The 25,476-nt window shown below is 40.0% G+C and overlaps 1 protein-coding gene across 8 annotated transcripts in view; it reads left to right on the top strand.

Moving 5' to 3' along the window:
* The window catches only part of LOC111577011 (plakophilin-4), an 83,269-nt gene that overhangs the window by 42,249 nt on the left and 15,544 nt on the right, over positions 1–25,476 (top strand). For 5 of the 8 annotated variants that reach the window (XM_023283062.3, XM_023283063.3, XM_035954149.2 and 2 more), the window contains exons 4-12: positions 427–461; positions 4,149–4,280; positions 5,179–5,372; positions 5,803–6,385; positions 8,103–8,129; positions 19,430–19,600; positions 21,971–22,178; positions 23,140–23,272; positions 23,812–24,025. In XM_023283062.3, the coding sequence (XP_023138830.2) occupies positions 427–461; positions 4,149–4,280; positions 5,179–5,372; positions 5,803–6,385; positions 8,103–8,129; positions 19,430–19,600; positions 21,971–22,178; positions 23,140–23,272; positions 23,812–24,025 (1,697 nt within the window). The remainder of the gene's footprint in view (positions 1–426; positions 462–4,148; positions 4,281–5,178; positions 5,373–5,802; positions 6,386–8,102; positions 8,130–19,429; positions 19,601–21,970; positions 22,179–23,139; positions 23,273–23,811; positions 24,026–25,476) is intronic. The other 3 variants (XM_035954148.2, XM_035954152.2, XM_035954151.2) reach the window with 3 other exon arrangements.

The following is a 25,476-nucleotide window of genomic DNA, read 5'->3' as shown; positions in this document are numbered from 1 at the left end:
GTTGTAGTCCATCCATTGGCCATTGACTTAGCATGTTTTTTTTTTTTTTTTTTTAAAAGCTGAATGTGAAAAACAGCTTCCAGCCCTGCATTTCTAACTTTTTGCCAATGCTCAAGCAAAAGGCTAGCTGTCACCAAAGATGCCTTTAGGTCTTGATAGATAAACATAGATGACAGGATTGAACTTTACATGTGAGTTTGTAAATATTACATATCCACTTAGGCAGCATACATACTCTGAACCTCTAGCTGTTTTTATCCCTAACACAGTGATAATTGTTTCAGATCTTGTTGTGAAAGCCCCAAGGAGAGAGCAAATGAGGCCGCAAGGTGTCTCATCCAGATGATTTCACTCGTCTCTCACTGTGATGTTCCTGTTTTGTAGTAAATGTATTCACCTTTCCATCTTTTGTTTTCCCCCACACAGTTCGTCTGAGAAGTCCCTGCCTTGGAGAACTGCAGGTACGTCAGCCTCGACTCAAAACTGATTGACTTGCTATTGTTTTCTTAATAAAGCTCAGTTTTTTTATTTGTACCATGTATAAATGCATATCTGCTGTCCTTTACAGTCATTGGTTGGAGTGTTGAAACAAACTTACCCCACCTCAGTCTTTACCCAGACCTGTTACATAGTGGGCCACGAGGCCACCTACTTTCTCAGGGACACTTATTGCTCTGGACACCGTTTCAATACTTATTTAGGTTAGCTCTCTGCAGGTTTGGAGCAACCTATGTTTCTACTGTGTGTTGGAAGCTAGATAACATTCACAAAGGATTCATTAATTTCTGTTCCTGTTTGAACCTTATTATTTCTTTCTGAACCTATTAAGACCCCTAGTCTGTGTTCAATAGCCACTAACAGACATAAATCCCCCCATTAGCTCTCATTTTCTTGATTTCCCTTATGAGGTCCACTGTGAATGATGTGAAGTGGAGTAGACAGTCCTGTTAAGTATCACAGTGATGAAGTACTGATACACGTAACATCAGTAAGTCATAACTGCTCAGCTAAGTGCTTTTCAGTTCTCACTTAGCATGAAAAGGGCTGTGAGTGTGTGTGTGTACACAGTTGGTTAAGTGTGTGTTTCTGTGTGTATACAGAGTGCAGTACAGACATGTTTTACATTTCCACAATAATCATTCCTAATACGAGTCCTTTCACCTGTGCAATAGACAGCCCTAGGCTTGTTCTTGTTTTAATAGTTATTTAAGCTATTTCTGCCTACACAGACAAAAGGTTAGTGCCAGGTAGCGGAAGGGTTTCTGTCTGACCCATATGCTCTCTGTTTGTTTAACCTGAATCTTTGAAGGATCTTTTAAGATAACCAATAGTAAATTAAATTTACTAATGTCTTTCATGGCTTATTAATTGCATAGTGGAATACTGAATTTCTCCAGTGGCCATTAATCTTTTATTGTCGATTCTGTCAGAAGAGCCCATGGAGTGGGGAGGGAGGATATAGTTGTACATATGCACTGGGAATATTAATACTACACGCTTTTCTCATTTGCTGCCTGCTTCCCATTTCCTTGCTGAATACGTTTCATTAGTGTTAGACCAGAGTCGGGAACTAATCACAGTTGCTGTTTTGCTTTGTATTGATTTCTCATTGTACTGTAGATGATAAATGATAGTCAGATGCAGTAATGTACTTTTTCCAATCTAAATGAATTAAACTCTAAATGTCTGGCACGGAGTGTAATGGGGCGCACTTTTTTGTGAGGCTTATTGGCCTCATGAGCCTCCGTATGTCTCCGCTGTCTGAGAGATTAGGATAGAAGTGTTTCTGTAGCAACAAGTCTTTTAGCCCCAGGAAATGTTAGTGCAGTCACACCTCATGTCCATTGAGAATAGAGGATAGACACCTCAGAATAAAAGATTTCTCTCTGTTTCTGTCTCTTGTACTCGTTAATAATGCTTGCAATTCAATATGTCTGACACTTGTTTGAAAAGGACCCCACAGCCTTTTTAAATAAAAGTCACTGCATACTCAGAAACTGCTTGGAAAATTAATATACAGTGTGATATGTTTTACTGACCCTTATAGCAGAATAACATAGAATAAGGGGGGAATCTCTACTAACTTTGGTACTGCCTAATATGTAATAGCATACTTAACCACATTGTGACGTGAATAATTGTCTTAGATATTACTGACTTACATTAATCATTGACCAAGATACCTGACTAGCTATGCATTCGTATCCCACCTTACCCCTCGGATTCCTTGCAGGCACAAAAACAGCATCTGTTTGTCGTTTATGTGCTTATGAATATGTATTTTAGACTTTATCAGTGTCAAAATCCATATTTATTACTGTTAAAATTGGCCAAGGTTGACCACTTTTTCTTATGTGATGTCACTGTCACTGTAATTTTTTCATAGATATTTTTCTGAAAATCCAGTTTCTCCATCATTTTCAAATGCACAAATTAACTGGGCACATGGACCTAAAAGATGTTCTATAAATTAAGTAAATATCTAAAAAAATCTGTGTAAGGAAATAGGAATAAAAGAGATACAGACAAAGTTATTTTCTGTTTGGGTTCTGCTCCAATGTGTGAACTGGGCAGCAGTATTCTACAGTTTTATCTAATGTGTTGTTAATAGATTGGAAAACTTATTAAAGGGAACAGGGTGCTTAAACAACTACTATTGGGATTACCAAAGTGAGGGCAGGGAGCAGAGATAAACGTCCAACTGTAAAATGAGTTGTAAAATTCATCACAGAGCTGTGAATGTGAGAAGTGACAGCTCTCTTCTTCTTTCGTGTCTTGGAGAAAAAAGTACTCTATCCAGAGTGGACAGGCCATATGTACACAATCAACATGTAGTTGTAAAATATGGTCATTTTAAATGCAAATCCCCAAATCCCTGCCACACATAGATCATCTTCAGTTTATGAAAAAGGCTCCTGTCTTCCTTTGTGTTTGCTGTCTCTCCCTCCCTTCTTTTCACTTGCTGTTCATCGTCCATTCTGGTTTTTTGGCATCTCATTTATCAAATAGGGTCAAAGCAGAGTATAAAAGCATTGTGGTTTTAGATGTCAGACAGAACTATCTTGTTGTTTTACTGTTAACGCTTTAGCAAGTCCCCTTGTATCACCAGCATGAAATGTTAATGACTTCAAATCAGATCTTTTTCGTGAACTTTTTTTCTGTCTAACCTTTACCCAGTACATGCTGAACATATTTAGCTATTTTTTCTCCTTAGCTGAAACTAGGAATGTTTTTTTTATTAAAACATGCAAAGGAAAACAGAAAAGGAGAAAGATGGCTCATAAGACATTGCGAGTGGGTGGACAAGAAAGCAAAATTAAACATAGAAACTTTAATTCATGAGGTTTTTATCGTATACACAGTTGTAATAAATTAGCAAGTCTGTTAAAAGTGATACAGGTAATCCTCAGTGTCTGTTTGGACAATTTGACTCAAGACCCTGCTTTAATCGGGCTTGAGTCAGGCGTATTTGTAAATTGCCAAGAACCTTAGATGTCTAGAGGTGGGAGTGCAAGGTGCCAAGTTGTGAAACACACTAGTACTGTGTGTCAACAGATTTATGCAACAGGTCAGCTTTGGCAACAAGGCTTCGTCTTCATGGGACTCAGTCCTCATTCACACATTAGCTAACTAGGCAGGATTTGACAGACCCTGACTGCCAATGTTTGCCTCCTCGTTCGCCTCCATTCTTTGTCTGTTGTTCTAGTGATTGCACAGGAACCCATTGACTCCGGTCATGCTTAACTAGATTGTCACTACAGAGAAACACTGTGCACAGGGACGTTAGACAGCTAATTCCAGCTACTGTTTGCCACACTAGTCGTCATGCGTGGAAAGAGGGTGATGTAGGGAAATGTTGGAGCAGTAAAACTATTGGCCGTATACAGAGTTAAAGTGACATTCTACCCAGTTTTGACTTCCCAAATTAGTAAGGCAGTAAAGTTTAACGACTCCAGCTGTACACGAGTGTAAAACTAATGTTGCAGAAATGATTGTGCATTGTTGTTGTTTTCCCTCAATTCCAAAAAGTTTTAACTGCTTTAATTACTATTGTAATCTGTCAGTCCCATAGCCCCACTCTCTGCGATTGTTTCAGACTCATAGATCTTACCCTTTGTCTGACTTTCTGCTCTACTATGTCTTCTCAGATGCCTCCACCTCAGGGGACACCAAGTCTCGGGTGACTGACAGCTCCCAGTTGCCCAGCTACCGCATCAGGGCTGAGTCAGAGCAGGTGTCTCTGTACTCCCCGGAGAAGTCCTCCCTTCATGAAAGTGAGGGTCTGTTATTGCCTTCTCTCTTTCTTCTGCACTCTTCTTTTCTCTTACTCACACCCTCTTTCTCTTGCCTCACTGTGGTCCCACTGCATTGATGGCAATTTTCAACTATTACCGGTTTCTTTAAGGGCCCAACCGATACCATCTGCCAGCTGATATTGTCGCCCGATATTTGCCTGTCAGATGTATTGGTATTGGCATATATGTTGTCTGATATGTGTCAATATGAAAACATGTTTTATTTTACAGAATTTAGTACCAAAAAAGTTATTGGGATTTAGAAATGGTGTCATTGCCTTGTTTGTCCATTGTTCACAATACTGTTAGCACTGTCTGCAGCACACGCAGCAGAGTATGCAGTACAGCTGTGCAGATAGTGTTGCAGAGTCCAGCAGTGTTTTCACATTAAGTTACTAACTCTTTTATGAAATACGTTACTTTGAAGTTAACAAGAAATTACCCCATTATTTCCTTTTTTACTATGTAAAAAAATATATTGGAAAATATAACGGTATCCAGCTTCTTTACTCCATAAATGTCTGTATTTGGTGTCTGCCCCAAAAATCCTATATCTTTACTCCTTCTTTCATAAACCAGGAAGTCTGTTCTGGCACTTTCGTCTCTTTTACACTGATACTTGATCCTTTGAGTCACTGATAACAACTGATCCCTCATCACAGGTTATGAAAGGCTGGATGATGTACCATGGTACACTAAATCATAGGGTGGTAGAACTGTTATCCCCTTGCTGTGCCATTTGTCATTAGCAAAGCTATCTAGGTAAAGGTCATGTCTGTTATGAAACCTTCTATGATGTGTCTGTCTCCAGTGTCTCTAACCCTTTCTGTCCTCCCTCTCTGCATTTCATTTTTGCCTGTCTGTTTTTGTCACTCTCTCTCAGGGTCAGCAGGGAATTCGTGTAGCTCAACTCAGATGAACTCTTACTCGGACAGTGGCTATCAGGATGCCAGCAGCGGCTACCTCAGCAGCCAGAACCTGGGAAAGGCTGAGCTGAGGATACAGCACTCCTTTCCCGGTGCTGGCACTGGCACACTGATGAGGAATGCCAAGGCTGAGGGGCAAGCTTCAGCCCAGGTACTGACAGTAACTGCACGCACAACATATGGTTGCTTTTTAAATCAAAACATATCTTATCATATATATTATCTTTGTCACAATGTTCAAAGGCTCATGAAGTTTTTACATGGTGGTCTTTGAGGATAGCAATTTAAGGATTAAACATGCACTAAGCACCACAACCTAATCATGCTTCTTACAGTTTTGTACATAGAGACTGCTGAGAAACCAAATGGTGTTGTCACACTATAGAGGGGGGTGGAAAAGAGAAAATATGGCCCAGAGTAAAGTCATGCCCTGTAATGAATTGGTTTATGTAATGCTATGTTATTTAGAATGTCATTGCCTTGTCAGTTTATGGCATGGAGTACAACATGTTAATAATTGTAATAGCTCCTTATAGACTAAAGTAAGCAATAACAAATGGTGTTATTTTTCTGATTTCCAGGTTCATGCAGTCACAACAGCAGTGCCTGGCCGTGCTATGCGAAGGGTAAGCTCAGTGCCTTCTCGCTCTCACTCGCCAGCCTACGCCAGCAGTATGTCCCCCTCCCGTGGCTCTCTGCGTACCTCAGTTGGCAGTGCCTACGGATCACCCATTGTAACGGAACCTAAACCCCTCTCCAGCATCTACTCTACAACCTTGCCCTCTACCCAGCGCTCCAGTGCTACCGGTGGAGGTGGCACTGGTTCACCCTACTCCACCCAGAAAAACTCCCCCGCTGCACTGCGACGAATGGGCTCCACAAACTCCCGATCTGGCAGCGCTAGCCGCACCACATCACCCTACCAGGCCTCTGTAGGGTCATCATCAGGCCGCATGGGTTCACCTCTAACAATGGTGGACAACGTCATCCCTCCACTGACTAAGCAGCCAACTCACTCATCGTCTCCAGTCAGGGCTAGCATGACTGCTGTGCCCCAGCACTACAGCTCCACTCTGCCCCGCTCCATACTCCACAACACTGACCCCTACGGACCCCAGAGTTACGACATTTATGAGAGGATGACACGACCTGACAGCCTCGCAGGTGCTCCAATTCTCACACACACACACACTGCTATTTAGAGTGCATCCACATTTTATATAAAAAAATCTAAGGGCAAAATTGTTGGTACTAAAATATCTTCTGTCTATCAGAGAGGATCACTGTTTTATGTTTGTATATGTGGGTGTATGAGTGGTGTAGAGGCTTGGACTCAACAAAATAGATTTTGAAAATGGTTAATGCAAAAATATATTCGTTAAAGCACTACTTCCTTTAAAGTCATTGGTATTTTGTGTTCCCTTTCTTGGCATTTAAAACTTTGAGTTTGAATTTGAGTTTTGTAGACTGTGATCCATTTTTGTTAATTTGTACTGTTGGCTTTTTGCTTTACTTTTCATATTGACACTTAAAAGGAAACAGGGACTGTGAGGTCAGTGGTTATCCATTGTTTTGCCAAAATATGGATCCTGCAAGAAGACAAATATAAATTCAAGAGTCTAACAGACTGTCAATCGTAGCTGGTTTTGCTGTTTCCAATAAATCTTAATTTAGGACTAGCCTTTATAGCTAATATGTGACCATGCAGTGCTTGTTTGTTGCAGGATATATGAAGACAGAGTTAAGTTTCTACATTAAAATAAAAACACAGTACAGACATTTTTAGCATCATGCCAACCTCACATAAAGATGACAGCAAAGAAGGTTTGTATGTCCTAAATGACTGCATGACTATTAGGTAATACCTCTTTTAACTGGCTTCTGAGGAGGGAGAACATAAGATAATCGAATACCAGGCGGCTTCCCTTCCCTCTCTGATTAGAGTTTTTAAATCAGTTGCTCTTGTAATCATGCCCAACTGTGATATCACTGTGCACCAGCGCATCTTGGAGTGCATTCCTACATCAGCAAGGTGAGGGGTTTAACCACTGGAAGTCACTAAAACCAGGATTTGGAGCTGCTGTTAGTTCATTTTCACCTCCAGCAAGAAACAAGAATATTGGTTGTTTTATTATTGTTGTTATCATTGCTATTATTTGTGTATTCTTGTAATCTACTAGTAAATAATAATATGCACGGAAATAACTGGCAAGCAATTCAATCATATACATGACTATATTGTGGACTATCACTGAGGCTCTATATCTGTGTGTGTGTGTGTGTGTGTGTGTATGTGTGTGTGTGTGTGTGTGTGTGTGTGTGTGTGTGTGTGTGTGTTTGTGTGTGCATGTTTGTATGTTTGCATCTGTGTCAGGAAGATAATTATTAGAGAACCTTCCTGCCCAAACTTGTTCATGTGTCATCCTTTTACAAGGTTGACAATAACAAGAGTTGGCTAGTGTTTTCTAACCAAACATATATCTTGTTCTAATCTGGAGCCAACCAGCTTTTCTCTACAGCAACAGCAAGAAGCTAGACAGTGCTCATTCATTCTCTATTGTCACCTTTTAAGGTATCTCCGGTACATAAATACATAGCCTGGACAAATAATGACAGCCACAGTTATTATGTAGCATAGGGATTATACAAATCACAGCTTTCTTCATGTTTCAGTTATATATAATAATGGTTTTTCAGTTGAAGACAGAAATGAAAGTAGTCATTTAAAACTGGTGAAAGCAGGGTTGAACATTAAATACCAAAGTGCTTGTTTTCCATCAAAATGTAAAATTAGCTCTTACTCATCAAATGACTGTCTTGTTGATTCAAGGTTAATTAACTTTTTTATTCTTGACTTCATGCTGCGTGGGGATGTTCTCAGATGCCCTCGTTGATGGTGACGTTCAAGGTGAACTTTTCTTTGGGTTACATTAGACTAGTTTCCCATCATTCTCAATCTATTGTGTTTACGTACTGCATGTGTGCCTTTTTTTTGCTAGCGGTTATTATCATCTACATCTACCAACTGCCATTTTTATCTCTGTATACGCAAATATTGGTATTAGCTTTATGATCGCATGCTGCATTGTGGTTTTATTATATATGACATGGCTGGGCAATATGTGCAGAAATATGGCAAAGCTTTTTTTTTCATATTTTTTTTAAATTTGTTTTTCTATATAGAGACAGAACTAAGTATAGAAATTTCATATCCAAAGGTAATTATCAGGTAGGTCAGTTACATACTTTTCGTTTCCAGTAGTATTTAAGGAGGACAAGAAAGGAAGATATTTGAGCATCACTGAACTAGAAGGCAGGTCAAAAGAAAAAAACCTTGTACACATGCACATCTATATGCTTACATGATGTGTATATACATACAAACCTGCATGTCTGTACAGATACAGGCACACGCATGCACACACACCCATATACATCTATACAAAAAATAGGGATATAAAAAAAGGAGAGTGCAGAGGGGGAACTGGTAGTCTATAACTTTGTTTTCCCCTTATCTTCCTGCCTTCTCTTTTTTTTCTTCTCTTTCAGAAATGCATTGTTCCAAGGTAAATTTTATAAAGGTCCCAGGTCTTAGCAAAAAGGTTACATGTGCCCATGAGCAAACATCTGATCTTTTCCAGCCGTAAAGATATTATCAGATTTCCAACCCAGTGTCTCAGTGGTGGAGTGACAGATGATTTCCAATTTAAAATATCCCTCCTAGCAAAGAGTATAGCAAGGGCTACAGCCCTTCTCTGAACAACTGTGATTGGAGGGTTAATTGGCAGAACATCCAACAAGGCAGTGCAGAAAGAGTGAAGTAGTAATGCTGTATATATCAGAGAGACACTTAATTAGCTTGTCTCAAAATCTCGCCATGAGGGGGGAGCCCAAAAATTAATGGTGCAAGGTGGCTGGTGCAGTTTTGTGCCCAGTGCAGAAGAGTCAGCACTTGTTGTGAAACAGCTTGTTATGACCTTTGATCAGGTGGACAATTTTGAACTGCAAAAAATACTGGCTGCCTCTAAAGGAAGATGAAGATATTCTGACCAGTCCTCAACTCCATATGTAATTATCTCATTGTTCACCTGTTTTCGCATCCCAGGTACCTTTCAGTCATGCTATTGATAAAACCTGGGACTCAGAAAGATTGCCTTGAATCTTTGATATCACACCTCTTGAAATCTCAGCCCAATTAAAGATGTTGTCTATTATGGTTGCAGTGCAGAATCAAATAAAAGAGGGGCTCAGGCTTTGCCAAACAGAAAAATGTGCTGTCAAATGTAGAGAGGGATAATGCGATATTATAATGAAGTGGGTCCAATAAAGATACATTTCTAAATCCATGTAGATGACGTAAATGAGTCCAAATTTTAGGCAAGTACTTTAGAAGCTGGTTGTTGCCTGCTCTAAGATATGGGAAGAGGTTTGAATGGCTGTCTCAATTTTCATCCAATCTGCATCTCCAATCTGGGTGTACTCAGTGTAAGACAACTCCAAAAATCATTGCCCTTTTGTACACTTAACAATTTTTGTATTTTGGGGTATCTGTACGTGCTTCTTGCCAGTGTGAGCTGTGTTGCGATTTCACACCATACCTCAAATCAGCCTATCTAATCTCAAGTAAGATTTTGGAATTAAGAGCAGTAGGCACTGAAATGAATATTAAAACTGTTGCAAAATATTCATTTTAACGTCAATTCTACCAGTTAGTAACATTGTACAGATTTCCACTGATGTAGAGTTTGGCTTTCTTCATTAGATTACGTATGTTCTTGAGGAGGAAATAAGAGTGCCTTTTGGCAACCTCGATACTCAACTGAACTGTGACCACCTTTAGCTGAACAAAGCACCAGGCCACTTGAGGAATAGCCTTATTGAAAAGGAGTAATTCCCTTTTTTTTGAAAGATTCAGCTTGTAACCCCAGGGTTGAAAGCATAGCCGATCTAGAGGGGTTGACCTTGGACAGAAAAAGAGTCCAAGAGATCGTCCACTTACAGTTTCACCTTCTGTTCACGGCCGCTATGTAGTGTCCACTTGATATTCTGATTCGTGCAAAGAGATACTGCCCGAGGCTCAATGGCTGTCGTGAATAGAAAAAGAGGGAGGAGCAGCCCTGTCTAGTGCCGGTGTGTAGGGAAAAGATGGCTCGAAAGGTGTTGTGGATACATATGGCTGCCATGAGAGACGAATAAAACATTAATATCCATATAAAGTTGTGAACCAGTTGAAAACAAGTGTGAAAGCAAAGCATTACCGCTCAACACGATCAAAAGCTTTTTCTGTGTCGAGTGAGATCACAACTTGAGAGTCCTCCAACTGCTCAGCTGGGGGGTGCATAAAAGATGTTAAAAAGCTGCCTAATAATGAAAAAGCAATACCTGCCTTTCATAAAACTAGTCTGATCAGCATAGATTATGAGGGAAAGAGGCCTCAAGATGTTAATTAATCAGAATTTAAGAGGGAGGTTGAGTGGTAAAAGCCACAGCTGAGGTAACTTTATCCATATTCAGCAGCAATGTTAGTGAAAATTGATAAAGGGTGGAAGGGTTTTATTTTTCTTAAATGACTTCCTGAATGCAGATGAAAAAATCAGACAAATATGTCAGAAAATGATTTATAAAATTTGACTGGGAGGTCATCATGTCTTATAGTTTTGCCAGCCCTCCTAAGGGAGTATATCCCCTTCCATCTGCCCCTAATAACCTTGTGAAGATTGGTAATCTGTGGTTTCTGAAAAAAGGTGTCAAGTAGATATGAATAACACACAGATGTAGAGGAATATAATGAAGAATAGAACTCTAAATCAGTTATTAATCTCTTCCTAGTTCACTGTAGTCTAACTGTTGAGAATATTCAAGATGCTTCCCCTCATCAGACCTGACAGACGATTTTGTCGCCTTGTTAGTATATTTTGAACCTATTGTACAAGAGTAATTTCACTGCTATAACCTGATGGGGAATTCGCTCAACTCAGTTTGCATTCTTCCTAAAAGGTTTGTGATTGAATATTTGCATAACAATCATCAAGGGAAGCTTTTCAGTGTTGTATTTTTTTCTACTTATTGGTTTCGTGATTTTTTATTTTTTTTGCAGTGGATTGAATAGCAGATAATTAGGCCCAGGAGATGTATTTTAAGCATTTACTAAATTGTGCCACATGATGCATGTGACATGTTGTTTATCTCTCAATGTTTCTCAATTTCAGTTAATGTGAAAGTGACAAATTTCTTTTCTAAAGGCAGAAGTGGGTTCATCTGCCACTGATAAACTGTCCAGAAAAACGTAGTTGATTCACAAATAACACTGCCAAATGGGACTCTAAATTTGGACCAAGATAAAAGGAGAGTTTAGATTGCAGTTCTTTAGGCAGAAAGTCAGCACATTTCTCTAGCAAAGCGATAGTTTTGGAAGCATCTTTAATGCATTTTCTTTAGAATGTCATTAAAATTAAATAGTCAAAAGTTGTATTTTCATGGATCTTGAAACTGTGTGGTGAAACACATCTCTAAAGATAGTCACTAAGCCATCGATTTTGTTGTCTATGGTGACTTACAGGTTCACTTTAAGTGTGAAATGCCTCTGCAATGTTAGCTTTTTGTTCCACACTTTTTTAGGTTCTATGCTTCTGTATAGTAGACCTTTATTTGCTTGGAGAGTAATAATGTGTTACCTCTTCTCAACTGTTTAAGTAGCGAACAGACTAAAAATTTCATAACTAAGAGTTACACCAGAGACATCACATGCAACAGATATTGAAAGCAATAGCTTCTGGACAACACATCACTTAATTATAGTGTCCACAATGCAGTGCAGTTTTTTTATATTACATTTTATATAATCTATTGATGAGCTTACTATATACATTTATATACACTGGGGATCAATTATTTGTTTTGCTTTAGATCCAATCCAAGTCGTTTAATATTCATTATCTGCTGATACCAAGTCCTAATCCAGTACTATTTTCCAGAATAATACACACTTCAAATACATAAAATTTATTAAAATCAATCCAGTGTATATGCTTGATAATTGAATGGCTCTGCAATGCGTTAAGAAAAAAATTGCATTGCATCTGCGCTACAAGCTCCAAGACGTGAAGAGCCTATATTCTTTACATGCATGTCAGAACATATATTGTACTTGGTTGTGCCACCGGCCTCATACTGTTACATACTGCAGTGGCCCCAGGATGCGATCTCTCGAACTATGGGCAGTTCCATGTTGGCAAGCAGAGAGGGTTGGGAGGGAAGGAGTTCAACCAGCAACAGGAACCATGACAGAGACATTTATGACACTTAATGTCCACTGGCCAGAGCTACCATGTTTCAAACTCTGTGACCTGATGCAACTTGCTTTTCTGTTCTGACATATGTGGGACAGTGAATATAAACAAGGCCTGGGGCTAGAATAAAGCCAGTAACAATCAATTCAAAGATTCACTGATTGGACCTGATCCCTATCCATGACATTAGCTTGGACATCTATATAGATAACTCAGAGGGTTTGAGATTGCTTAAAGCAGTCATTTATTTCAGATAGAAATTGGAAAGATATTGTTGAGAGTGTTGTAAGATAAACAAGTTCAGCTACCTACATACACCTATCAGCAAAACATTCTGACCACTGACAGGTGAAGTGAACAACACTGAATATCTCTTTATCATAGCACCTGTTAGTAGGTTGGATATATTAGGCAGCAAGTGAACATTTTGTCCTCAAAGTTGATGTGTTAGAAGCAGGAAAAATGGGCAAGCGTAAGGATTTGAGCAAGTTTGACAAGGGCCAAATTGTGATGGCTAGAGGACTGGGTTGGAGCATCTCCAAAACTGCAGCTCTTGTAGGGTGATCCCGGTCTGCAGTGGTCAGTATCCATCAGAAGTGGTCCAAGGAAGAAACAATGGTACACCAGCGACAGGGTTATGGGTTGCCAAGGCTCATTGATACACATGGTGAGCAAAGGCTGGCCCATGTGGTCCGATTCAACAGACGAGCTACTGTTGTTAATACTGGTTCTGATAGAAAGGTGTTAGAATACACAGTGCATTGCAATTTGTTGCATATGGGACTGCATAGCCACAGACAAGTCAGGGTGCCCATACTGACCAGCACAATATTAGGCAGATGGTCATAATGCTGTGCCTAATGTGTCTGTTTTTACCTTTCATATTGTAAACAAAACAAAATATTGAAGGTAAAAATTAACTTATTCTGTCCTAATATATAATCTAGAGAAATGGTCTTGCTTTTGTTTAGGCCGAGTCGTGTGGTGTGGTGGCTGAAAAGGCAGAAGTAAGTGATGGTAACTGAGTTTTGACTGTGGAAGTGTTGTGAGAGACTTGTCTTGACTTCGCTGCTAGTTTGTGTTCTAGTGCTGTTATTTGCACTTTGGGGCTGCAAAATATTTCTATACTCAAGGGGATGATATCTTTTTCAGAGAGTTTTATTTTTGTTAATGAGTTTTTTTTTCCCCTGTTTTTGATGGCACGAGTCATTTGCAGCAGTTATAAATCATCTCTTTGTTGGACTTCAGAAATTTGAACTGTGCAGTCTCCACAACATGTTTTAGCTTCTTAACCATTTTCACATGTATTTTTTGTTCATTCCATGTCTGTGGTTAAAGCAGTGTGCATTTGAATTTATTTTTCTTTGTTTCCTGGTTAGGGTCTAACTTTTCAGCTGGACAATCTCTGCTGTAGTCTGACTGAACTGTTATTCGGAGTGTTGCCCTTAATAGTTACATTGATCAGAAATTACTGCATTTTGTCATTGTTACTGTAAAAATGCTCCTTCAATTGCAGTAGATGATTTCTGAGGTTATCTTATTGTCCAGTTCGACTACACACACACAAGCACACATTCTCCCGCTATGACTGATAATGTCCCAAGCAGACCTAAAGGGGTTTGCAGGCCCTATTCTTCTGAACAGACTGAAACACCAGCCTGGTTCTTATATGTCCTCCTCCTCTCCCTCATTTCTTTCTCACCTCCTTCCTCTGTTTTCATCTCACCCTAGTTCCCTTTCCCCCTTCTCACTGTCTCCCGTTCTCTCACAAACACATCATCTGCACTTTGCCTTTATCACAGTAATTTGTCACAAGTGTCTGATGAGCCATAGTAGTGGGAAATGGGATGAATCACATGATCAGGCTCAATTGCAAGCATTTGGCAAACGCCATCCAACAGCCTAAACTTGATATTGTGGCTGTTGGTGGTTGTGTCTGTGTCTATCAGTAGATGTTTGTCTTCCTTTCAGCACACATTTTGCGGTTTTCTCTGTTTTCTTTCCACCAGACTTCTAGCCGTTTTCTTGTGTTTCGTTACTACTCCTCAGTGCCCTTTCTTATCCCACCACCCACCTGGCTTCCCCCCCTGCACCGTCACTGGCAGAGAGTCAGAGCTTCCTGCCGCGGCTGAAAAATGGGAAATGAAGACAAATTGTCCCTAATAATGTGTTCGTTACACTCCATGTCCATTTTAGAGCAGAGTGGGACAAAGAAAGAGCAAGGGGAAATGGCGTATCTCCATGTGCGCCTGCTCATTTTGTGAAAGACTGGCTGCCATGGTAGTTTTAATCATGCTACAATCCATTTTTACCAATATTCTCGCTTTTATATATACTGGTTTTCTGGTAATCATCCCAATGCTATTTGTTGAGTTCAGTTTGTGTAGAGGGCTTTTTGAAAAGTATTTTTGTTGAGGAATTCATTCAGCTGCATCTATTTAAGCGTTTGTTTCTCCAGAGCAAGCACGCGCCAAGCCGCCACCGCCCTTCATCTAGCCTCTGCCAAGTGTAATCTGTTAAAGCCACGGTGAGAGGACTGAGGGGGAGAATTAAATGACTATAACGCAGCAGGAATGTGGGCCATTCATCCTCAATAGACAGCAGTATGTTATTTCTCCCTGACAATTTGCAGATGCTTTTAGAAGTGACTGCAGCCCTTCTATCAGGGGAACAGAATAAAGAAGGCAGACAGATTAGTCTCCTCTACGGTTGTTTGAATGTCGCTACTTCCAGGAGTCGGGCTGCTGAGAGGGAGAGATATGCATGAAGGCTCCTGTGCCTGGGAGATTCTGTCCCTCTCACTCGGTCACAGCTGTGCCAAAAGCCCCCGTTTATGTGGCCAGGCTTTACATGGGATGAGAAGTCTCTGGTGGTCCTAGACAGCCTCATTAACCCTCTTTTCATTTCCATCCTTTCTTTCCCACCCCGTCTTACATAGATTCTGTGCTACTTCCTTTGCTAATGCTCCCGCCTTGTTCTTATGACTTCCCACTACCTTTTCACTCTCCATATCCTCACCCCCTTCAAACCTTTGAACAAGAGAAGCTGAACTGATTTCCTGCCAAGCTGCTGCAACTGGCTATTGTGTGCACTGCCACAGAGTGACAGGCTTCGTGGGCTATTGAGTGCATCACTACAGCACACAGCATTTTTTTTTAACTCTGTTTTGCTCCCTACCCTGCACAACAACATGCCTCCAATTTTGGAATGCTTGTTTATATGTTGTTGGTTGTTCTGTGTTGCAAATTTTGGTCCTCATAAGCTATTTGGACATTTAATAGAAGCTATTGATAAGCCTGATATTATGCAATCGTAAAGTGCAATTGTTTATTTAGCAGGAACAGTAAAAGCTAAGATATATTCACTCTGTTCCAAAATAGCTTTTGTAGGCTTATTGCTTTTTTAAGTGGTGTTGAAAAGATTTTTTTTTAATTGCTCATTAAAAAATAATGGGGAAACAGCCTAGTAGCATACATGGAGTTGAGCTGATTCAGTCTGGCTATTTAACAATGCAAGGTGATTGTTAGGAGGGTTTTGGGTGATGTTGACAGATAGTTTTAACTTTTAGTTATGTGTGAGACACCACTTCAAACAAACAAAAAATGCTTTCATTTGACAGTTCAGAAAACATAAAGACAAATCGCTTAAACATAAGATGTGTCCACAGCCTTGTTTACAACATGGACATTTTCCAAGGATGTTTGCAACACCTGCTGTCATTTATTTAATACAGTGCGACGGCTAAACATCTAGTGACGAAAATCAATTCAGCGATTTTCTTCCTGAAATATGACTTAACCTTGACAAATAAGCTGGTCTTCTGTCAACACAGCTTTACACAAAAAGGCTTTTCACTTGTACTGCTCGGAGAGCACTTAGGAGTTAAGACACCCGTTGTTAAGACTTCAGGTCAAGGTAGCAGTGTTATATTTTGGTAGGAAATGCACATCCACTTAAATTTTAGACTTGGCTTGGACATCTTTATGTAGTGTTTGTGTTTATGAGGAAGAAACTACCAATTGAGTCCACAGATCAGTCAACCTGAAGTGATCAGACAAAAACGGCAGAGGCCCACATCTATTTTACCCACATTTTTTTAAATATAGGATAACAGTCTATCACTAATCTCAGCCAATTAGTAAGACAGGAAGCATAATTTTATTAAATATTGCCCATTAATCTAGTTAATTGATTCTCTTATGCATGGATAGAGGTTAATGGGGTTCTTTGACCAGCTGCCTGATGCTGCCCCTAGAGCTCAGCTTCTAAAGACATGGTGCTTCAAAGGTCAGCCTCAGTCTAGCCTGTTTTCTACATCTAAAATCTTTACTCGCCTCTTCCCCAGAGTCTGTCTGCTCACAAAGGAGGCAAATATGCTTATTTATTCATTTCCTCAGTCTCAAACTGCGACAAGACTCCTTCATTTTGCTGGTTCTGCATGGCAGAGTTTGTGTTTAGCAGCAGTCTGTGCTTAAACTCGTGCAGTTGGAGAGGGCCCAAGTGACGTTTGTGGGCTTGTGAAATGTGCAATGAGCAGTAAGTTGCCAACTGTATGCTGATCCACTGGGGTTCACAGTTTAGTGAGCTTCACTGATGTGAAATTTAACACAAACATAAGGCATTCAGATCGCTTAAATTGTGTGGGTTTGTTTGACAAGAATGGAGATAAAAGAAAATCAGACCTGAGCTCTCTTTATACCCACCATGTTTTTTCATTGTACACACGTGTTTTTAAATCTTCAGCAGCTTTAAATAAGAACCGTAATCTGCATGATTTATGTGAATAACAGTAAACGCATGACCATTATTGTGCCTCTTAAAAAAATGTTTGCTGTGTCAAAGTAGCACATTCAGCTCCATCTTTAATTTAATCAGAAAATGACTGGCTGAGTCAAAGCCATAATTGTGGTCCATTTTCAAGCATTAGCTCTCAGTTATTTTGATCAGCCCATTATCCATCTCCTACCCGAATTAATGAGGTCTTTTTAAAAAAAAAATAAATAAATAAATCAGTTCATTCATTCGTTTGTTTTTTTTAATAAATGCTATTTTGGTTTATTAGAGATTTTGCCATCTTTTCTACCTATTTCAGATGTACTACATACCATGCCTGTGCTTGTTCTGGGATCGATGATATGTTGTAATAGTTTACTTTGTAGCCACAAAATACTGTTTCATTTATTAAATGTAATATATAACTTTATGACAATAGCATTTTCTTGACACTGCAACCCCCATTTACTTAGAATATATTTTCGCAGAGCTACTCTTACTTACTTTTATCTGAGTACATTTTTACACGAGGAATCTAATTAATTAAACGTTCACTGCTTTTCACTTCTTTATATTTACATGTTACATTGTCACTCGTTTATAATAAGAATTTAAGGGCAAAGATCTTTTGACCAGTGCTTTGCCAATGTACTGTTCCTGTTCTTCTACACACTAAAAAGTAAATCTCAACATCTGAATCTTAGAATTTTGTCCAAGAGAATGTTTTTTTTTAGCAACCCTTCACTGTAATGGGAATAGCGGGAATTTCAGTACTTGGTGTGCTGCGGAATGGCATTGTCAGAAAAGTTTGATATTGTTTTGGAAGGATTTTTAGACATTTTAATGTTATTTTGGGAATGAGGCTGATTTGGTGAGGAGTCTCATAGCTGCGGCTGCTTTTTATATGGAAGAATTCAGAGCAACAGATACTGTTGTTGCCTCATTCCGCTGTTATTGTTTTGCATCTGGATTGAATCTGAGTCAGACAGGAGTCAGTGCTTCACAATGCCCTCACATTCTGTTAAAGCCTGTCGTGGAGAGACTGTTAATTAAAAAGATTCTGTTTCTTTTTGTAACTTTTGTCAGGTTAGCTGGTTGCTGATTACAGAAGCTGTTTGTTGTATCACCATTTTTCCAAACATCTGCTCTGGTTTATGCACTAATTGGTTCATGTTGCCCCTGGTCCAGCAGTGTTGGCTGTGGTCAGCCCTCATCAGTTCTCAATTTAGCCATTTAAAGTAGTATTTAGTATTTGCCTCTGCCTGGTCTTGCTCTGCAAAAAGAAGACCACTGCCTGATAACACCAGTTCAAAATAAATCTAGATTTTTTTGTACCAATTGCATTTGGTTGGAAATTGTTAGTTTGTTTTGTTCATCCCTCCATAATGTCTCTTGGAGTAGAAATATAGACTATGTATTTGGTTTTTATGTGTGGACAGTTTGTTTTTTTCCCCCCAGCATATTCATTTTGTTTAGGTCTTAGATATTATATGTATGCATTACTGACATATATTTTTTTTTTCTGCGTTTGTTTTTCTTTTTTTGTTCAGCTAGAAAATCAACTTACAAATCCCAGATTTCCTCGAGATAGTTCACAGTGAACATCATGTCTGCTTTTATTTTTGTCAGGGTTGCATTAGTGCTGCATGCTAATGCAGTGCCGACTTTGCCTATCACTGAACTGCAATACCATGCAGCAATGACATTCATTTTGACAGCAATATAATTAGACATGTTGTTTACTGTGATTGATTACCTAATGCAAGCAAATATCAAATGACTTCAAAACTGACTTTCATACCGTAACAGAATAAATGGAAACCTATGGCAGCCTAGAAAGTGGAAGACAATAATTCAAATGTGTAATACAAGCATTCTGTAATTATTTATAATACAAAGCAAAAATACCTCCCTTCTTATTCTTTCAGTCTTACCCTGTTTTGCACTCTATTTAACTGATACTGTGAACCTGTAAGAACAACAGTACATTGTCTGAAAGTCAACTTATACTTTGATATGGACACTGAATAACGGTTTTTCGCCCAAAGCTTTGATGCTTAAAGCTGTCTATGTAGTCACTACACCACTCTGCTGCTAACATTTTATACCAACCATCTATTTACTAACCATTCTTCTACATCTACAGGAATACGGAGCTCATATGCCAGTCAGCACAGCCAGCTGGGCCAGGACTTAAGGTCAACCATGTCCCCAGACCGTCACATTGCACCAATCTACGAGGATCGGACATTCCAAGGTCCGTTGTACCGCAGCCCCAGCCACACCCAGCAGAGCACCCTCTACAGGAGCACCTCAGGTTGGTACCACATTGTTTACATAGAGAAACCCAACGGCAAAGTGAATAAGTCGTGTATGTATGGTGACAAACTATCTGCAAAGGACATGACACCACTAACCTTTGGCATCACCCTACAAACTCGAACAGGAAGAAAAGCTAACTCACAGGTTTAGAACTGAAGAAGATATTACAATCAATCTATCAAGCCATCTTTAATATGCTCTGTAAGAATTCTTGTTCCAAAATGTGTGGCAACCTCATAAGGCTAAAGGTATGCTATTCCACATTTAGTTCACATAAATTTTACTGCTGGATTGTGTGCACAACCCAAGTTCAGTAACAACAAAACTAAAAATCAATGCCCAAAACAACCAGAAACTCTATTTGGTTTTCCTGTTTTCCTCTCTTTTCTTTCCTCTTTGCTCATGCTGTCTCTATATCTTCTTATTGTAGTCATGCAGATGAAGAAGAGCACAAATTTCCACTCATAGCATTTTTATTTCATCCAAACAACACCTTCACATCAAGAATACTTTCTTTTTGTTATGTGGTGCAAGTATTCTTTTTGATATCAAATATCTCAAAGTCCTTGCCATTTAATCTGGAAGTCCTTGACTCCAGTGTATTGTCTTTCTTGCAGAACACTATTTCTCTGTCCACCTGCCCTTTAGCACTGTGTATGTTATGTCTTTTTCTTTAGCTTTTCTCTCTTGATTTCAGTTTTTTTTTTCTCAGCCACCTTCTCTTTCCCTTCCTCCCTCTACTGTCAGGCAGAAAGGGTGAGACATGAGTTAATAGCCAGGTTCTGATATGTCATCCTGCCACAAAGGAGTCCATTACCTGTGTGTCACACACAGAATGAGAAGAAGGATGAAGGGGCCAGGGGACAGCTTGGTTACCCACATCCACAGCCTGCTTTCTTCCAGCTCTCCTTATGCTGGCATTCTCCTCTCATCATCTCTCCTGCCTCAGATGCATATGCTTAGTTTCCACTGACACGCATACTCAATTCAGCCGTCTCCTTGGCACATCGGAGATCTGCTTAAACCGATAAGGTCACTAATAAATGCTATTGATGCTGTGAAGAAGCCCCACAGACAAGACACTGTAATGTGTTTATGGCAGCTATATTGAAAAAAGGCAAATGGGGTGGAGCTGGAGGCGGTGTTCAATAGGGAGTCTTTGCAAGAGCTACCTTATTAGAAAAATCCAATTTGATCCTATTTTTCTTTGTTATGTTGTGAAATGAAATTTCAATGGGCTATTTTCCCTCATTGGTTTTCCATGCATTTTTGGCTTTCTCTGGATGCTTCCACTGTACTTCTTTGTGCAAGTGCGAGTGAGGTTTCTATGTTAAATGGGAGTATCGATCCCTTGCTGAAAAGTTGAGAAGTGGAATCCAAATAGTCAGGTAAAATTGCAAAGCTACGCTGTGTTGTTTGTAATTTATTCTCCAGTGTCTTTGACTGTGGAAGGATACGTTTTGGAAGATAACCATATTGCAGGGTAGAGCTTCTGCCCAACATAGAGGTGCATTGATGCAAGAAATTGTGTTTTTGGCGTGACCCCACAAGTTGACGTCTTGGTGCCTGGTAGGAGGGAGTTTGAGCAAGCTCATGCCCAGTTCTGTTGGATGGCTGATACGGATCTGACCGGTGCAGCAGTCACGCTGCCACAAGTCACGTGGTTGCGGTGAGAAGGAGGGCCAAATCCAACCAGCTTGTTTATGCAGTTCTGTGTTTGTGACCCATTGTGTAAAAAAAAAAAAAAAAAAAAAAAAAAAACTAGGTCAGAATATCAAGCAGAACAAATGAAAAGAGGAAAGATGACTGGAACAAGATGCTCCCGGGCTGATTCCTCTTCATGTTTGTGATGCTGCCGCTTTACTACTGCATTTCTTGACTGTTTTTGGAGCTCGTCATGGTTCACCAAATTCTCTCTGCTGTGTTTGGCAAAGTTACTGTAAGAATACAGTGTTGCAAAGGAGCAAGAAGGCGGTGAAGAAAAAGGATTTGTGGATCGTCAAGCAGGTTGAGTCCTCCTGTCTTTGAAAACCAGCAGGATCCCTCTGGCTAAACATAATCTTGTAAAAACAAAACAGCAAGTAAAGAGGTCTTTGAAGGAGAGGACTTCTGCTTTGTGCAACCATGGGAGCTGTGTTTTATCCTCGTCATTAATTGGTTCCAGATTTGAGAATTTGCTGAGTCTGTCAGAACAGCTGCATGTTTGTATTTTCAGCCTTTTCTAAAGTACGGTAGTATGCTAACAGTGTGCAAAGCCGGAAAGGTCTGAAAACTGCTAATCTTCACTTACTTGGCTTTTTTAAAAATCTTGCATGCGTTACTTTTTCAATATTTTCCTTCCTGAGTGTTTATTTTTGTCCCTCAGGTGTGGGGAGTCTGCAGAGGACATCCAGCCAGCGCAGTGGCATGACCTACCAAAGAAACAACTATGCTCTTAACACCGCAGCCACGTATTCTGATCCGTATCGTTCAGCACAGTACCGTCCCTCTGATCCCAATTACGCTCGTCAAGCTGTTATGGATGATGTTGCCACACGCTCCCCTTCCATAGACAGCATTCAGAAGGATCCCAGGTAGGCACTGCTATGTTTCTATACTAGATTTATTCTGCAGTTTGTAACCGAGGTAGTGTAGCACAAATCAGTCAACCAGTCAGGGACTACTTCTGCTTACACGGCATCCCTGTTCTGCTGGGTCAACACTGGTGTCCTCTTACTATTCAAACAGGGAGCCCCCTGGGCAGCGGCACGCAGCTCTAGCCATTAAGAGGGCTCAACTATGCCTGGCCACTTAACAATAGATTCTCACATGCACTGAAGTGCTGCCTCGGCTCTTGTCGTACAGACGTGTGTAAGTGAACAGTAAACCCCTGACCCTGCACATTGGGAGCTTTGTTTACAATTCATGTATGTTGCTGTAGCAAACTAGAGTGAGTGCACCACAGGGATTGCCGTGACCCCAGTCCACTCAGGAAGTGCTCAAGAGGAAAGTTTCCTCTAGAAAATTTTAACTGAATTCCTGTCTAGGGAAATCCTCTGGTGTGTTTTTCAGCTTTGGCTCAATGAAGACAAATTTATTTTGCCCAATCTGGAGTCTTGCTGCATATGATTCACACTCAATGAGGCAAATGCATTTCTGCTGCTATTCAGACACTAGTAATCTCATTTTGTCACCTGCTCAGCTCTGCCAGTCTTCCATTGCAAGTGATATTTTGTTAAGTAGAAAATAGATTATTTTTTAAATTTAGAATGAAAAAAAAGTTTCATTAATACATTTCACAAACAGCCCAGACACAGTGCTTTCCTCTCTTCTTTCTTTAGTGTACTGCATGCAAAAAAGCACTACTCCATGTGTGACCAAAGTTAACTGTTACATACATCCAGATATGAATGTAATTTCCTGGGTTTATCAGTTTGTGCTGAGGTGCTGAAATACTCATTTTGAGGGGGGAAAAAATGCCTGTGGTCCCTGATACAACACTCTTTCTGTCTCTGTCGTCATGCTGATACCTTTTCATCCCACTTGTGCTTCCAGAGAGTTTGCATGGCGTGACCCAGAGCTGACGGAGGTAATTCACATGCTGCAGCACCACTTTCCCTCGGTGCAGGCCAACGCAGCTGCCTACCTGCAGCACCTGTGCTTCGGTGATAATCGAATCAAGAGTGAGGTAGGTCCCCTACCATTGATTCCACACTGTGTCTTATGAGAATTAATCTGCAGTAACATTTGTTGATTATCACACATACTTTACATTTTTATCTACTTATTAGTGCCAGTTTTGAAGAATAAGAATCAAGAAATCAAGAATAAGCATCTGATATGAAGATGTAAATTTTATTGTCAGATACCAAGTGTCAGTATATCACAAAATGATTCATACTATACAGTGAAAAGCAGGGAAGTTGTTTGGATAAAACCGTTTTTTCAGAGTATGCTTCATTTTGTGTTCCAGAAGAAAATGTAAATTCAGTTTTCTTTTTAGTCTACAATCTCCTGTGGTTAAGGCTTTTTCCATGGTCATAGATTAGCATTACTTTTCCAAATAATTTGTGTTCAGTATGAATAAATTCCCTGTGTGTAGATTCTCTTGTCACATGAATAAATGCATGATTTTCCTCCCTACAATACAGCTGAAAAAATGCTGTTAGTGGTCAGAATCATTTTACACCCGATAATGGTGTGCAATTTCATTCACTCTGTCTCTAGGTGTGTCGACTGGGAGGAATTAAACACCTTGTGGACCTGCTAGACCACAAAGTTCTTGAAGTCCAGAGGAACTCTTGTGGAGCGCTGAGGAATCTTGTTTATGGCAAAGCTATGGACGACAACAAGATTGCTGTTCGTAACGCAGGAGGTATCCCGGCACTGCTCCGCCTGCTGAGAAAGACTGTAGATGCAGAAGTGCGGGAGCTTGTCACAGGTCAGTTGGCATGTGTCCGCTTTACAAACTTTTTGAAACATTTTTACCCTCACATGTTTAAGAATTTATCCATGCAGTATTCATACGGCTTCTTTAACCTCACCACTACGTTCTTCCACATGGTCATGATGCATTACGATGCTCTTCTGTTTCATCTGTCATTAAAAGAAACAAGGCTGCACTGCTTGTAATCTTGCAACCAGTGTTATTATTGCTCTTAGGATTTCAAAGTTATTCAAGATACAGACTGGTGACAAACGTTTGACCCCTTCAATGATGGGATCCTGTGAGAGGCATCTTGCCGACATGGTTTGGGCCCATCTGTCCTCCTTAGAGGGATGGGTCGCTGCAAGTCAAAACAAAGTTGTCCTGCATGATGAAACATTTCTACCCTGATGGGAGTGGTCTCTTCCAGGATGACAAAGCCGAATGCTCACAGAACACTAGGGTCACTGAATGGTTAGATGGCTATAAAGATGATGTGACTCATGCTTTGGCCTTAGCAGCCATCAGATTTGAACCCTGCTATATAACCCCGGGAGATTTTGGCTGATGTGTTGGACAGTACCTTCCAGCACCATCATCAAACCACCAAATGGTGGAATATCTCTTTCCAGAAAATTGAAGAATCAATGTCAGGGTGCACTGAAACTGTTCTAGCAGCACATGCTGGCCCAAGACCTTACTAAGACACTTTTTGTTGAAATCGGATGGGGTTTTTTTCCTGGCAAAGCGCTTCCATTACTCAGTTACAAAAGTTGTTTTGTAATTTTGTTTAATAGACCAGTTGATGGATTGAGTCATCATTTGAGCAGTATCGTGTACCATTTCTGACTTTTTCAGCCCACATCAAATCTATTGGGTGGTTACAGCAGGTCAGGAACATTACACAGCATGTGCAGAAGATGGCAAATTATTTACCTGACACACCCATGGGTGTTGTAGTAGAGATACTCACAGTGCTGTAGTGTATCTCATGAATCTTGACATAGTCTGTGAATGTAGCTCAAGGCTGTCGTGGTTAAGTTTGTTGCTCCTCAAGATGAGGTGTGAGTTAACCATCTGAACCCAAGCAGTTACTGGCATGTTTTTTCTTTTCTTGTTTTTACTCACTGTGATCTCATTTTTTACTGACGTCCTGCACCTCTATCAGTACAGCACAGTCATTGCTAGAAGCAGAGAGAATTCAAAAATGTCTTCAAGCAGCGTGACAAAGATAAATAATTTCATTTTTTCAAACATTTGCTGGGTCCTGCAAAGTCTTACTCACTATTATTTCAAGGATTGTCCAAAAATTGTTAATTCGCCAATTCTTCCAGTTTTTGCAATTTCTTGCTATGATAAATGGTGTAATTTTAGCGACAGACAAAATAAAATAACATGCCTTTCAAACCTGCTGGTGAGAGCTTTGAATAAACGGTTGAACAGACTGCTCACCATAGTCTATCCTG

Source organism: Amphiprion ocellaris, chromosome 11 (assembly GCF_022539595.1).
Source record: "Amphiprion ocellaris isolate individual 3 ecotype Okinawa chromosome 11, ASM2253959v1, whole genome shotgun sequence".
Lineage (NCBI taxonomy): Eukaryota > Metazoa > Chordata > Actinopteri > Pomacentridae > Amphiprion > Amphiprion ocellaris.
The sequence above is the reverse complement of the archived record's forward strand: the minus strand, read 5'-3'. Positions and strand labels throughout refer to the sequence as shown.